The 15,643-nt window shown below is 43.1% G+C and overlaps 1 protein-coding gene across 1 annotated transcript in view; it reads left to right on the top strand.

The window, feature by feature from the left end:
• Nucleotides 1–15,643, top strand: part of pdlim4 (PDZ and LIM domain 4) — a 45,327-nt gene that overhangs the window by 1,860 nt on the left and 27,824 nt on the right. The window contains exon 2 of the mRNA XM_080013911.1: nucleotides 8,818–8,969. Within this exon, the coding sequence (XP_079870037.1) occupies nucleotides 8,818–8,969 (152 nt within the window). The remainder of the gene's footprint in view (nucleotides 1–8,817; nucleotides 8,970–15,643) is intronic.

Genomic DNA, 15,643 nt, shown 5'->3' with positions numbered 1-15,643 from the left:
GGTCTGATCGATGCATGCCTGAGTGACTCGTACCTGTAATTCAACAGGCCTGCACTGTTGTTATGTGAACATAGCTGGATTTTGAATAAATGCTGGTTTAATTGGCTGACTACATTCCTGCGTGACTGGTAACGTCAAAATGACGTTGAAAGCAACGGGACCGGGAAGATTCTTCAGATTGTGAACATTATGTATCCCTGCAGTGCCACAGGCTTGCATCAATAAAATTAATTGCAGGTTACGCTGCACGGTCTGTTGCGTTTCAACACGGGTTATGGAAACCTGGGCCACATGTACGAACCGCAGGTCGAAACTATAAAGGAGTTTCGGTTGCATCCTTGAAATCAGACCATATAATGAGAGACGGAGTCGGCCAGTTCGATCCAGGGATCTTGATTTAACCCCTGCCCATGACACCGGTTCCATCCTCAACTCCTGTTTTTGAAACCACCCCCACCATTGGACAGCAGATAGCAGTACTGTGTGTATCCCCTTGACCTGCTCTGGTAGAAACCCTCTGAACACAGAATCAGTTTTCAGTCAATCCTGTGTGTCCAGAACCGAGAGATTGAATGCATGCTAACTATGTAAGCGCAATGTATGGTTGCGGATGGGATCGACTAGCCCGAAGTTGCTCCGGTGTCACTTCCTAAGCAACCCCTTTGACATGGACCCTTTTATTTGAAAATTAAGATTCAAGATTCAAGAGGTTTGTTTAAGCAAGGGGTATATAGAAAAAGCTGTGGCAAATTCATGACTTTTCCCGGACTGAAATTAAATTTTCAAAATTTCCCGAAATTCCAGGACCCACTCCCTAGGTATCCATCCTTTCCAGTGTCCAACATTCCTCAGCGATGGAGGAGATGAGTTACATTCAGTTCTGGCAAAGCGTTGATGCTCGGACATGGCTCTCTCTCTCTCTCTCTCTCTCTCTCTCTCTCTCTCTCTGTTTGTCTTTTCACCGGTCACATCGAGTTGTAGTTCACAACTGCTGATATAGTATCTCCTGTCACGGCTATTCATCACGTTCTCATGGCGTTCCTGGTGTACGTACTCTCAAGGCGGCAACTTAGGGGTGTTAAACGATCGCAGTGTGGAAGCAGGGAAAACGAGAGAGATGGATAGAGAGTGAGAATATTTGTCTGTGTGGATGAGCAAGTGCATGTGTGTGCATTTCAGAGAGTGATAGTTTATGTCTTGTAATGTTCAAAGTCTCTCCTTGCGGGGAGGGGGAGGGGGGGGTGTAAACTCTGACATTAATCATCACCTCAGCTTCTCGGTTAAATATCACCTAGAAGCCTCTAGGGTTCCAGGCCTATGTCTGCTGAAGCATTCCCTGCAGAAGATCTCTGCTTAGTAAATGCAATGAATCACCTGCATGTACATGGCTCTCTATCAGAACGTTAACCCATAGGTCCCCAGTGGCATTATGGGCCTGACTTGAATGATAAAAAAAACGACTGATAGTTATTAATGCCCTGGAGGGGAAATCCAGGATTTACAGCAGCAAACATTTAAATGAGATAAGAAATGTACAAATCGATCAACACACGTTCATAAGACTAAACATCATCCGGGATTCTGGTTATCGTCTCCACCTGCTGATCATGTAATCCAAACATCCATTTATCTAGCACGTAAAGAGGCCAAATATTGTGAAATTATCCATATTGAGGTATTCGGTCACAAACACAGTGATGGATTTTGTCAACATTCCCCAGCCCATGTGTATGTGACCCACATGGGAGGCTAAATTACTTCACATGTACTTGCATGTGTGTGTCATCAAAATAAAGCAGCAAAATGATGTAAACAGGGAGCGATCGGGTCAGCCGGTGATCCGATGGCAGAAGCATTCAGAGAGGATGGGTGGAATGTGGCGGCCTGGGGGATAAGTCCGGTGTTAAATCGATGGCGAGGCCGGGAGAAGGTGACTCATGACACTCTGAGCCCCAGCCAACAAGCCCCTCCTCGGGAATTCGCACCAGCGCTTTTATTTAACTTTCATTTTACCAGGTTAGTCTCATTGAGATTCGGAATCTCTTTTTCCAAGACAGACCTGTCCAAGAAAGCAGCAAAACACTTAGAACCTAACATATAAAAGGCCTAACACTGCTTTAACACATTGAGAACAAAGGAGAATAGTGGAAGTCTTCTGTTTTATCACGGACAGTTTTATCCGTCACTCAACCTACGGTATCCAAAGGACCCAACTCCTGCAGTTTCAGGGTGTTTTGCGGCTCGTTCCAACGTATTCATTTCTGATGGTTGTGATTGAGAATTTCTTGAGACCCTCCTTTATGGTTCGCCTCTTACTCAAGATTCAAGAGGTTTATTTGTCACATACATATACATACCTTCATACATACATACATGTAGTGAAATGTCTTTGCAACGCACCTGGAGATTATGCACAATAGTTTCGAAACCGAACATAATCGCTAACCTAATTCCTACCTAGCTAACTAACTGAAACTAATTGATTCCAAAAACATAATGCAGTTAGTGAATAGAATAATATAAATAAAATAAAAATAAAATAAGACTCAAAAAGGTAATTCAGAGTGGGGGTACAAAATAGAAGTAAAGGGAATATAGTTGTGTATAAGGGATAGGCTATGTGTATATACAGATACTGTATGTGCAGTAAAGTGCATGTGAATAAAGTGTGAATGGAGATATACAGTACAGTATACAACAGTACGACACAGCAATACAGTAACACCGAACAGAACAGCATTACAGCGCAGTATGCAGTAACCCAGTACAGTGATACACAAAATACAGTACAGTAAGGCAGTGGGGTCTGTGTGAGTGTCTCAGTGCCTTTTGTTAGGATCTGTAACAAAAATCTGTATGTAAAAATCTGTAGTATCTGTATCTGTTCAGTGTGTACCGTCAATGGCTTCTCGCTGTGAGAACTTTGGCCTTATTTTGACGTTTAAACTGATTGGGTAACCCGCAGTTTGTATCTAATGAGTCAAAAACTAAGCTGATAAAGAGCGGTACAAGCTCAGAAGACCAAACTGGGGCTCGATGAGGAGGGGAGGTAAGCGTGACCGGGACATACTGTACAGTGTTTCACCTTTTGAAATTGTATTATACTGGACAAGACAACCTTTTTTCCCCCCACCCTATTTCTTTTCATTCTTTGTTCTGCCTACTATTGTGTCAGCGCTCTTCTTTTTGTGTGCCGCATTATACCTTTAACTTCCTGTTCGTTCTTTCTTTCCTCCTCATTAGATCTCGTCTTATGTGTCTTTACTCTGGTGTCTCCTCTTCCTCTACGCCATCCTGGATTCCCGCTGCTATAGCGGGTGTTGTTTGACCTGGCGGCCGATCATTGCTTTCATTGTAGGTTGGTAGGTCAAGACTCAGATCGGCTGCTTGGTTCAAGTCCTTTTTTATGTCGGACTCGTCTTTCCAGCTCCACCCCTGAACAACAAATCCCCTCGGTCTCTGCACGACTCATTAACGCTGCTTCCGTGCGTGTCTGTTGGATTGCAAGAAAAAATGACAAAAGGGCTTTTCTATTTGGCCACAAATCCAGGTGCAGTATTGTAACAAAGGGCGTTGCTAATGGGTAACCCAGGTGTCAGCTACAGGCGACCTTTCAGAGCGGATAAGTCCATGGCGTGTAAATACCAAGGAGTCATATCGCTGTTTTTCCAGCCAGGGTGCGATTACACGAGGGCAAGTGCGAAAGGGTACGAGCACAGCGTTGGAACTTAGCGCCTATAGAACATAGATTGCATTCTCCTTCTGCGTCCCGGCTTGAACTTCATGAAGCGCTTCCTTGAAGATCTTTGGACCCCTCCGTTCATCTATCCATCTGGCACATATTGTCCCAAACAGAGCACATGTGACCCAAAGCCACAGGGTCTGTTCCTCTGACACAGCTTTTTAAAATAATTGTCGGCTCTGCGGGAGAAGTTTTCTCCAACCTAGAATTATGGAGAACTCCACAGCGAGTTGAGAAGGAATGATAATGGGCGGTACCGTGAAAGAACCTCTTGAAGAAACGTATGGATTGGGAGGCTGATGTAAAAGCATAGGGGGAATTTATGTTCTGTTGTTGGGTTTTGACGATACAGGTGTAGGTTCATGTCAAGCGGTGAAGAAGACGGTGCCGTTGGGTGAGGGTACTTGATAGGAAAAGGAAAGATAAATCATTTTCTGCTCCGTGCCCAAAGGAAGCATCTGCTTGTTTTAGTGTCTAAAAAGTCTATAATTCTGATCTTTATAAGTAATGTAATCCTCCTAATGGTGGAGAGGAAACCTGCTCAAGACACATTTATACTCATTGTTCCACACTCGCATACACACTAGGGCTGGGCAATATACTGTATATCGTTCCAATATCGATTGTGATATGAGACTAGATATCGTCTGGTGTTTTGGTTTAAAGTACTTTTTTATGCACTATTTTGATTCTCAAGGACTTCGTGCACAACAAATAAAATCTATTTTTCTTATTTATTTTATTATTACCATTATTGATATTAGTGTATATATATATATTTATATCTATTATTCATCTCACTGTCATCTACTATTATTATTACCATTATTGATATTAGTATATATATATATTTATATCTATTATTCATCTCACTGTCATCTACTATTATAATTGCCTATCTATTAAATATACATTTCCCTGGCCCTCTATCGTAAAATCGATTCTGGAAAATATTTCATTATGTGACGATTTGAATAACAATTCCAGAGGGAATATCACAGCTTTTCAATGATCATGTTTTTCAAGCACAAAATAGGCTATTTTCAAGGTATTCCAGTACTTAAATTACTGAGGACAAAATTCAAGCACCTCAACGGCCTTGTAGGAACCCTGGTAATGTCATTTCCTGAACATCATAGATGATTGTGACGATTGATTTTGTTGATACCGCACAGAATATACACACACTCGTATCAATTACGCACATTTTAGTATTTTTAGTATTTTTAGAGCTTGACAATTTCATGTATACATGTATGACCGTATGTATATGTACGTGACAAAAAATCTCTTGAACTTGAACACTGGTTCTCATTCAGATCTACACAAAACAAGCTTCCAAGAATACACATACTGTACATACACCTGCACCTTTAACCTTACCTCCTTTACTTTCCTTCCACAAGACAACTACAATTTTTTATTTTTATTTTTTATTTTTTTTAACAAAGTTAAAAAGCCGCACTCAACTTTGTCATCTTCTCCTTCACAAGTCACGATCAGACCTCCTTTCTAGCTCATCTTGTCCCTCCCGTTCTCTTGTAATCACACTCAAGGCACGGCCTGCGTGTCGTAATTAACAGTAGTGCCGTCACTTCTTAGTCTCGGCAGCGGCGCCGTCTCTCCACCTAAAGTGTGATAATCGCCATCAAGGTCATAACCATGGTTTCTATCACAATGGGCAAACAAACAAAAGCTCCTCTCGGCACATTGCCAGAAATCAGGCTCTGTAAGGGGAAGCAGTGTTGCACGCTGGGGTGGAAAGAAAAACACTATGGTTACGTACATAACGATTTCTATGACAATGGGTTTATTGGTCAAAGCAAAAAGGCCTTGAGTCGAATAGCAATAAAATGTTGCCTCAGTGATTCTTCCACTTTCAATATTATGTTCAGAATGACAAATAAACAAGAGTGGTGATGATGTCACAGCCGATGACTTTGACAATGCAGGGATTGTGGCACAGTGACAGTGATGACATGACACAATGCTTTTCCCCAAGGACAATCTCACAGCCCGATGAACACTGTTTATCCAGCTCTGATCACGTGAACGCACACACACACACACGCGCATAGACTTGTGCAGGAGCACACACACACACACACACACACACACACACACACATATGCATAGACTAGTGCACACGCACACACACACACACACACATGCATATGCATGGACTAGTGCACACACGCACGCACGCACACACACACATATACACACACACATACACACAAGCACACACACACACACACACACACACACACACACACACACACACACACACACACACACACGGGTGCATGGATTTAGACTCACGCACAAATATAAACATTCACACTCAAAGGTCCTCTTTGGTGTTGCCACCATCTGTTCAGTTCAGTTCATCATCAGTTTCTGTTTCTCTTTCTTTCTCTCTCTCTCGCTGTCACTCCCCACCCACACAGTGAAACCGCACGGTCGCACACATCACAGGACGTGCACGGTGCCTCGGCATGCCATGCGAGGGTGGGTGGCTCTGTGAGACCTTAGACCATCGTTCGCTAACCGCACTATCTGTTAGCGATTAGCCGTGTCGCTGTTTATGGAGCCCCCCCCCCCCCCCCCCCCCCCCACACACACACACACATACACGCACACACACATACACATGGAGGCGCTGTGGATGTTTAGATTACTCAACCAACGCTGTCGCCATCTGTACAATCACTGTCACTTCGAATTCATCATGGCTGCCACTTGCGCAATGGCCCATACCACCAGAGTATAACGATCTGACTATGAATGCAAACTTTTGTATGTATTAATTAGTAGAAGTACAAGTCAAGACATCTGCCTAAAACTCTTTCTATCATAACGCACATTACTGTTTGCGACAGAGAAACCGTATGATTAACAATAGTGAATTTAAATTAAAGTGGTAATCCGTGAGATTATTTTGTTAAAAAAAGAAAAATCTATTCAAAGGCTGTAAATTAGAAATTCCACATCTGTACCACAGGACACAGCCATTACTGCTACATGGAGCGTGAACATGTGTGATATTCCCCCTTAAAACGCTCCAGTCAGTCAGGAAGCTTGTTTCCTATTCCCCTTCTGTGGAATGGATGTTTCAAAATCCAGTCATTAAATATAGGGTTTGCTTAGTTCTTGATGAGCAAAGTGTCATTTTAACTTTGCCCAATGTAGCCGTTTATAAAAAATAAATAAATAAATGACTGGTTATATATATATATATATATATACATGTGTCCAAATGTCCATTTCAACCAGTCCAAGGTTATTCCAACACAATCCTCCTCTTCCTGCCCCAAACATTATACGTCTTAATGTCTCTGACGGCCATCAAGCTCCGAACCATTAGAAGAGGGTGTGAGGTCGGGCGGCGTGGAGATGAACGACGTGGAGAGAGAACTCCATAGTTGAAGACGACAGGACCCAGATTAATGGTTGACACTAAACATGTATTCTGGGGAAGGAGGACGGCTCATTACCTCCCTAGGCCGGCCCACGTCTTCTTGCCATTATGCAGTTTAACTCCAAGCAAACCGTTTGAGTTGTGGGCTGAAACCTTTCTCTCGACTGTCTTTCAAGTTTCATCTGATATTTCCAGAAAAGCCCCTCGGCGAGATACTTAATGCCTACCTGCTTTAGGGGTGCAACTAATATGAAGCTAAGACTTTGCTTCTCTGGCACAACGCATACATGTGTATCTGATACCCTCTGTACTATAAGACAGTTAAGGTGCCCGAAAACTTGCTTACAGATATTGGAATAGTCTCCTAAACCGGTTGGAGATAATGATCTTTATGGAGGTCGGAAAATAAAACTCCTGGTGTGAAATGTTTAAGTGATTTCCTTCACAAGAATTCCTTTAATTTCCTCAAAATTATAGGGGTGGAGGGTCTAAGTATAACAAAATTTACTGACTATAATTTGGTTGACCGACATTATCCAGAAAGTTTTTGTCAGTGCCATATCGGCGTTGAATGCACAAGACATGTCACAGCTGAACTGTGTGACACCTTTTTGCATTTGGTAGAATCCACAAAGTCAAGATGATTGAGGATATTTTCCACCGCAGAGTGCTACCATACGAGGTTGACCAATTTAATAAAGGCCACTTCCTCCCGTCGATGTCTTGATTTGATGACACAAGGTATTTTAGGTGGTTTGACTTCAGCAATGTTTGTGTGTGTGTGTGTGTGTGTGTGTGTGTGTGTGTGTGTGTGTGTGTGTGTGTGTGTGTGTGTGTGTGTGTGTGTGTGATTATGGAAAATTGCTATCATATGACACAGAGTGTGTTTTTGAAGGTGAAACATACTCACTGGGAGAGCGATGGAGGTCCACTCCATCCCCCCAGAGGGGGATGGAGTGACCCCCCCCCCCCACACAATGCTGCTTTAAACACCCAGGGGGCCAGCATATATTCCAAAATGAAGGATCACAGAGCGGAACCTGGTAACCGTCAAATAATAAACGACTATTTGCGGAACCGGCCCGCAGCACAGAACACTCCAGTCAAATCATGTTAGATGAGATCAAGACAGCCACATTCTCACCAAAAATCCAAAAGGCAATAAGAAGGTATTGAACAGACGCTTGCGAGTTAAACTGGCCAAGTTGATGAATCCCAGATGGCTGTCAAGGTTTTAGTGTAGCCTATAAAGATGCGATCTCTGTTCAAAGCGAGCTCTCAGGGCTCTCATAATCCCTCTCCAAAGCTAGAATATAATTTTTTTTTTTCTTTTTTTGACTCAGCTGTAAAGTTGAGCGATCACAAAATCTCACATCATTATTTCTATACTCTGTTTTCAAAAAGCTCCTCTTATTAAAACATATTCCAGACCTCAGGTCAAACCTCAAAATCGTAAATCACTCATGCTTTGAGTGGCCAATCTCCCACTCGCCATTTGAAACGTAAACCCGGAGCTCTGCCCCCGAGGCAATGCCGCATCTGTCCAGACAGCTGGTATTGGGGAGTTGGCACTTCCACCCTGATATTATCCTTTCTTTTACACTTTTCTTTCTTCCCTCCTTCACTATTTTCTTGTGTCCTTGCGTGTTACCAGGTGACGCCAGGCAGCAAGGCGGCCCAGGGCGACTTGTGTCCGGGCGACACCATCCTGGCCATCAACGGCGACAGCACGGAGACCATGACGCACATGGAGGCTCAAAACAGAATCAAAACCTGCACACAGCAGCTCACACTCAACATAAGCAGGTATGGACTCCAGACACACATGTTGCATGGCTGCAAAGTGTCGTTGAAGCTAGATTGGTTCTAGATTGGTGCTCTGACAAGTGACGGACCTACCAAGACATACTGATTCACAATCTGATTCAGAATCCCAAACCTCCTTTGCGGATATGGAGCCAAATATGGCTGATATTGGGGATATTCAGCAATATCCTTTTTATATATATATATATATATATATATATATGTGTATTCGGGCTGATGCCAGAATACGTCAATGCCAGTATCAGTATTTGGTAAATAAAAAGCTTCAACCATGACCATAACTTGGCTCCTCCGCCAGAGGGTAAAATCCTTTTGGAAAGTGTCATGAAAAATGAATCAAAAACATATGAACCTGCATGAATCAATGCCAGCTCGCGCATTGCAGGAGATGCAATTAGACTTATGGGAAGGCCTCTGGCGGTAGAAGTTGTTGTTTTTTTGATTACTCCAAACTTTACAGAAAACCAAACTTGTGACAAGAGAGACGCAAAGCTGTGTCAAAAACTTGCTCAGCCATAATAGTTGTTATTTGTGTGTATGTGCTTATTTCTGTAATAGCTGAATATGTGTTCTTTACATGTTCCATTGAAATTTGGGTAAAAGACTACATTGTTGCCCCAAATTAGTCATCAACAGTCACAGCCCCCATCCCCTCCCGTTGAGGTGAGGGGCCTCTCTGTTTGGAGCCGCTTGCCCCATTAAACGGAGTGAGTCGTAACCAGGACTGATTCTAATGATGCCGGTCAGTGGTGGCGTCCAGTCCGGGAACACACACCGTTTGTGTTTAGAGGGCAGTTCCACAGGGGGGAGGGGGGGGGGGGGGGGGGAGGGAGGGAGGGAGGGAGAGAGAGAGAGAGAGAGAGAGAGAGAGAGAGAGAGAGAGAGAGAGAGAGAGAGAGAGAGAGAGAGAGAGAGAGAGAGAGAGAGAGAGAGAGAGAGAGAGAGAGAGAGAGAGGGGAGAGAGAGAGGGAGAGAGAGAGAGAGAGAGAGAGAGAATTACTTTTGGGTTTCCAGCGCACTGTCGGAAAGTGCCGAGCAAAGCTGGCGACGTCAGAGTGTCAGGAGCCTAAACGCTGGGATGGACAAGTTTCAGCTGCGGTTTCAGCTTTGTGTGGTATAAAGTGACAACTGCCAGACTGAGGCTTTTTGAACTCCCCGTCCATGGTTGGGGAGAAGACATGCCTTCCTTTCTGACGGCGAGGATTCATGTTGGGTTGGCATCGCAAATGGTGTGGAAAGATCTATATTTCACAATATATAGTGAAATATAGATCAGAAAATTTGCTATTAGATATTTTCTCAATCGTTCAGCCTTTGTTGAAACATACAATTTATTTTTATTTTTTTTACTTGTGAACTTTTTTGTGTGGTTTTTGTTTTATAGCATGCACTTTTCTCTTTGCACGCAACGGGCTCCCCCGGCCTCTGGGAGAAGCCGTCCATACATCAGGCCGAGCATTAAGTGGTTTGTCTACATAGAGGTAGTAAATTTATTTTAGGATACGCAAAGCACAACCCAAGCCAGACTGGGGAGCTGAAAACGGAAGAAAAAAACCCTGCAAAGGGGGAAACTCCTCTGCAGATCCAGCACCGTGCACGTGGCGCGCACGAGCACGGCAGCAGGGGTGCCGTGCTCCGAATTGTTTTATCGCGTAAGGCACGAGTTTCCCTGTTTGCCCGAGGCACCTTATACACGCATATGTACGTCTAATATACATACTGCAGGTTGTACCTTTTGATTTATGGAAGCACGTTTAACCCTTTCCTATCACAAATACTAACCTGTCCTTTTATTGCCCTCAAATTATTTTAATTTACAAATAAAATAAACAGAGATATTAAAAATCATACTTAAGATTGATCTCAATTACTTTTATATCTGATTTGCATTGTCAGACGAAGAACAACAACAACAATTCTCGTTGGAAGCCAAGGGTAAAACAATTTGAAAGGACCTAATGCAATTATAATATGAACCAAAATCTATATATACAGCATATTAATAGTTGTGGTAATTTTGAATTATTAAAACTGTAAATAAAGAGAGGTTAAATAAAAAATGAAAAAGTGCAAAACCAGTGGTAGTCTACTGTAAGTTACGTTTAGATATATTAGACAGTAACAACTATTCTAAAAAGTTGTATTCAGTTGTGTTATCCCCATGACGATTGAGCCGCCTCCACCCTTTGAACCCTAAAACCTGCGTTGGCCACCCATCCTGTCCTTTCTTTTGTCTGACGCTGACTGGGTTCATGGTTTGATGAAGGGTCACATGACCACACCCGGGATCTGCTGGAATGTGACCTTTTTGGAAATATGTCCGTGGAGTAATCACTGTTGAAACTGTACTGGTTATGGAGAGAGCGACAGACAGAGAGAAAGGATAGGAGGGAAAATAAAGAGTTAATGAGGTGAAAGAGAGAGAATCAATGTAATGCTGTTTTGTTTTATTGGATTGACTGCATTTTCATGTCATGTTTCAAGATATTATAAAAGGTTACTTTACAGTTAGATGTACAACACATATATTATATATATATGTATATACTGCAATATTGACCTGTTAGCAGAACACTTTATAAGTGAATATGTGACCTGTATAGGGTGGACATTTTCCACAGTTTAAACATAGCATGAACAAAGAGAAGAAGCTGAAAAGTGTAGGAGAAACATATTTAAATTGTGCTCCCTGTTCCATATAAGCATATGCTGGGTGTGTTCATCTAAATGTAGAAAGGCAAAATCAATGAAAGACAAGGAAATGTGCAGCAAACCCCCCCTCGAGCAAACACAAAGGAATTGTCTTGATAATATAACCAGTGCCAAAATGACAATTATCGATCATTCTAATCAATAACCTAAGAGAGGAGTTCTGCTTTTTTTAAATGGTTGGTTCCCCCAGATCCATAGAAAGGCCCCAAATCATTGTGTGTCATTGTGAAGTATGGGTCTGTTAGTTGCATTTGAAGTTGCAAACTCTTCTGAGATGGTTGTACTGTAGGTTTAAATGTATTTAGAATTCACCGTTGATGACAGGGTTAAAAAATAAAATCAGGGCGTGACTGGGAGAACCCACACTGACTCACTAGAAAATAATATTTTGGAGAACAATAGGCCTCATTAAGGGACTAGGCTGTAAAGAACTGAAAACAGTTAGACAACTAGGGAGGGGGAGAGGGAACGGCAGACCTGTAATTTTGTGTTGCTGCTGATGGACAAATATGAGTCCACACGTGAACCAAAATTACATTGGATGCAGCTGAGACTGAGGCCTCACGTAGTGCAAGAATGCTCCCTTGTAATGCCTCTGCGTTTATTACTTTCATAACCCCCCCCCCCCCGCTTTTCATAATTTGCCTTTTCACTAAACATACCCAGTTGTATGCTTGCTGCGGAACCTCATGAAATAAAAAAGAAAGAGTAATTAGATCAAGAGAGACCAGGACCGACTCGAGACGCAGCTGAGCACCGAAGGAAACTGCAATGGATTTTTCCATTCTTAAACAGAAAGTCATGTCATCAATAGATTGGTTTAACTGGGCCAACTGGGAATGGGAGCAACAGTGTTCCTGAAATGACCCTTTGAAGGAGCGGGTGGGAAAGAAGGAATAAGAAAGAAGGAGAACCCGATTTGAGCAAATTATAAATGATGGATTGCATGTTTTAAAGAAGAAGAGTCAATGTAGGGGAAGACAGTAATAAAAATAAATGGGGAAGTTCTCTATCTGATACAGGCACCATGCCAGCTCGCTGGGGAGAAGATGCTGGCTGTGGTTAAACCCCCCCACTGTCTGGGGAGCTGGCCGGAGACACTCTGGCCCAAGCTGGAGAAAGTCCTGTCTCCTCTGGTCCGCCTGTATGTTCTCAGGTCCAAATTGAGTCTGGGAATACACACAACCAAATACCAAACTCCCCCCTGTCTCCTGCACTTTGTGCTTGGTTTGAGTTGGAGCACCAGGGGCGTGGACTTAGTGATCCAATCAATTAGAGGGGTTATGGCAACTGTTTGTTTCGACTGGTTACACTGACTTTAGAATCACAATAACTTAATTTACATGCTAGTTGAACAAATTGACATTTTGTCCTTCTTCTCTAATATGTCGGCTGCATTAGACTGTATTATTTTTAGAAGTGCGACTCTGTGTTCTTGTCGTGTCCGTGGTCTAATATTAAAGAGTCTGAGGGAAAAAAGGTCCTACAGACTCTGAGTCTGCTTTCTCATTCCTTTGTTTTGTCTTCCTGCACACTCATCCTTCTTTTAGCCCCATTCTGCTTCACTCCTTTCTCTGTCCCGTCCCTCCTGCCACCCCTCCTCCAACTCTCACCACTTTTCCTTGCTTTTGACTGTTGTTCAGTCCTTAACACCAGATCCCGCCCTCCTATCCAGGCGGCTTTCTTCCTCTATAGTCTATCTTCCTTTCATCACTCTCCCTCTCTTTCAACTCCAATGCCCCCTCCTTCCAACCAACCACCAATGCCTTTCTTCTCCCTCTGAAACACTAAATCCACCCCACTCGTCCGCCTCCTCCTTCACCTCGCCTTCCATTTCCTCCTGTGCTCCTGTCTTGTCCTTCTTACCCTCTCTTTTACCTCCCTCTCACTCCTCTTCCATTTCACCCTCTTTTCACCCCTCCCCCTTCTCTTACTCTTCTCTTTCCATGGTCTGCTTGGGCCTCTCCCCTCACTTCTCTCCCCATGTCCTCCCCCTAATCTTTTTTGCCGCCCCTTGTTCTCTCTCTCTCTCTCTCTCTCTCTCTCTCTCTCTCTCTCTCTCTCTCTCTCTCTCTCTCTCTCTCTCTCTCTCTTCTTCTTCTTCTTCTTCTTCTTCTTCTTCTTCTTCTTCTTCTTCTTCTTCTTCTTCTTCTTCTTCTTCTTCTTCTTCTTCTTCTTCTTCTTCTTCTTCTTCTTCTTCTTCTTCTTCTTCTTCTTCTTCTTCTTCTTCTTCTTCTTCTTCTTCTTCTTCTTCTTCTTCTTCTTCTTCTTCTTCCCTCTGCCCAGTGCTTCCTGGAGAGACCACAGCGGTCAAAGAGGCCTGTGAGGCAAATGGCCCTTTGGTTGTGTCTTTCTACAGACAGACAGTTGGAAAGTTCTCATGAGTCATGAAACTTAAATCCTCTGTGTGTCATTCTGACAGTTCTTTGTTTCAGATTTGTTTGTTTATGTCTCTGTGTGTGTGTGCACTCAGATAGCAGTGAAAATGTACCAATACTTCTTCGATTGGTTCACTCTTAGAAAACAAATTACAGCATTTTACCTCTAGGGGTACAATGGCTGATCACAGAGGCAGTACCTTCCAAGGTACATTCTAAGACACATTCTCAGCCTTTTTATTGTTAGATATGATTTTGCCCAAACTTCCATTCGTCTGTTCTATAGATAAGGTTATGTCAGTTAAATTATTTTCATTATTGTACATGTCTTGTAAATGAACGAATGGAGAAATGTATTTCATTTGTCATCAGTGGGAAAGGAAAAACCCGGGTTTCAGTCCCGGAACAAATGACCCTAGACACAGGTTTTAATCCACATCTGCTCTGATGTGAACAGGACACCTGCTGGCACGTAAATAGACAGGAATATCCGCGTATCATTCGATCATTTCATATCCGATTTAGAATTCAAAATTTTTCCAGCATAGGGGACCATGAAATGTTTTGGACTCCGAGTCGCTCCAGCATTGCCCCAAGCCGGTCTCCGACCTGGTGGAGCACTTCAGCTCCCCGCTGCCGAACGACCGGTGCCCACCAGCAGCATGGATACTCCACGCTTCTACTGTAGTGTTAGGTCATTCATGAATGATCCGATTCTTTTGAACGGCTCAAAAAACATTTTGTTGCCAAGTTTGACAGTTGTCTTAGGTCATTGCTTGTATAAGTTGCTGTCTCCTCTACTGATTTATTCCCAATCACACTGGAACTATGACACGGCCCTTTTCTGATGTGCGGATGTGGGAACGTGACACACCAGAAAAAAACGGCAATTCTCCTGGATATGGGGAAGGTGTCAATCGGGTTTACCCAGGTTTAAAAGAAATTCGAGTGAACCTGCTAATTTTGGTGTGAAAACGGTATTGAAGGATCCCTGGGGGTCCCCAGACCCAATGTTGTGAACCATTGTTCTAAGGTACCTCATTGAAAACAAGTGAATAAGTATAGGCATATATTCACTACTATCTTAGTACAGTTTGAGTGTGTACAGCATATGCTCATATTTGTCAAACAACGAGTAAAAGGAAGGGAAGAGGATCATGTGAAATGAAACAAGACATAAAGTATAGGGCAAAGACACTCAGGGAATCCCGGGCAGGGAAAAGACCTTGGACCTCTCCCGTTGTTTGGCTTTGACGCCATAACCTGTGACTTCACTGCTGAAGAATTATGATAGCAAACCAGGACTTTGGTCCTGTGGAGAGGACAAAGATAAAAACAAATCTCTAGCACAACCCACACACACATACCACCCCCAGCAATTACTCCCCCTCCCTCCGTCTCTCCCCTCCTCTCTTGCTCTCCCAGGGTCTTCCTTTGCTGTGGTTGTAAATGGAACATCAAGGGAGTTGTGGGGCGTCTTCTGCTGCCACCACCTTCCTCTTTCATTGATCTTGTCATCGCCAGACACACAGTCTTCCATATATACAGCCTGCCTTCTTCCAA

This window comes from Zeus faber, assembly GCF_960531495.2.
Source record: "Zeus faber genome assembly, chromosome: 14".
In the NCBI taxonomy this organism is placed as follows: Eukaryota; Metazoa; Chordata; class Actinopteri; order Zeiformes; family Zeidae; genus Zeus; species Zeus faber.
This window is presented reverse-complemented; position numbering and strand designations above follow the sequence as displayed.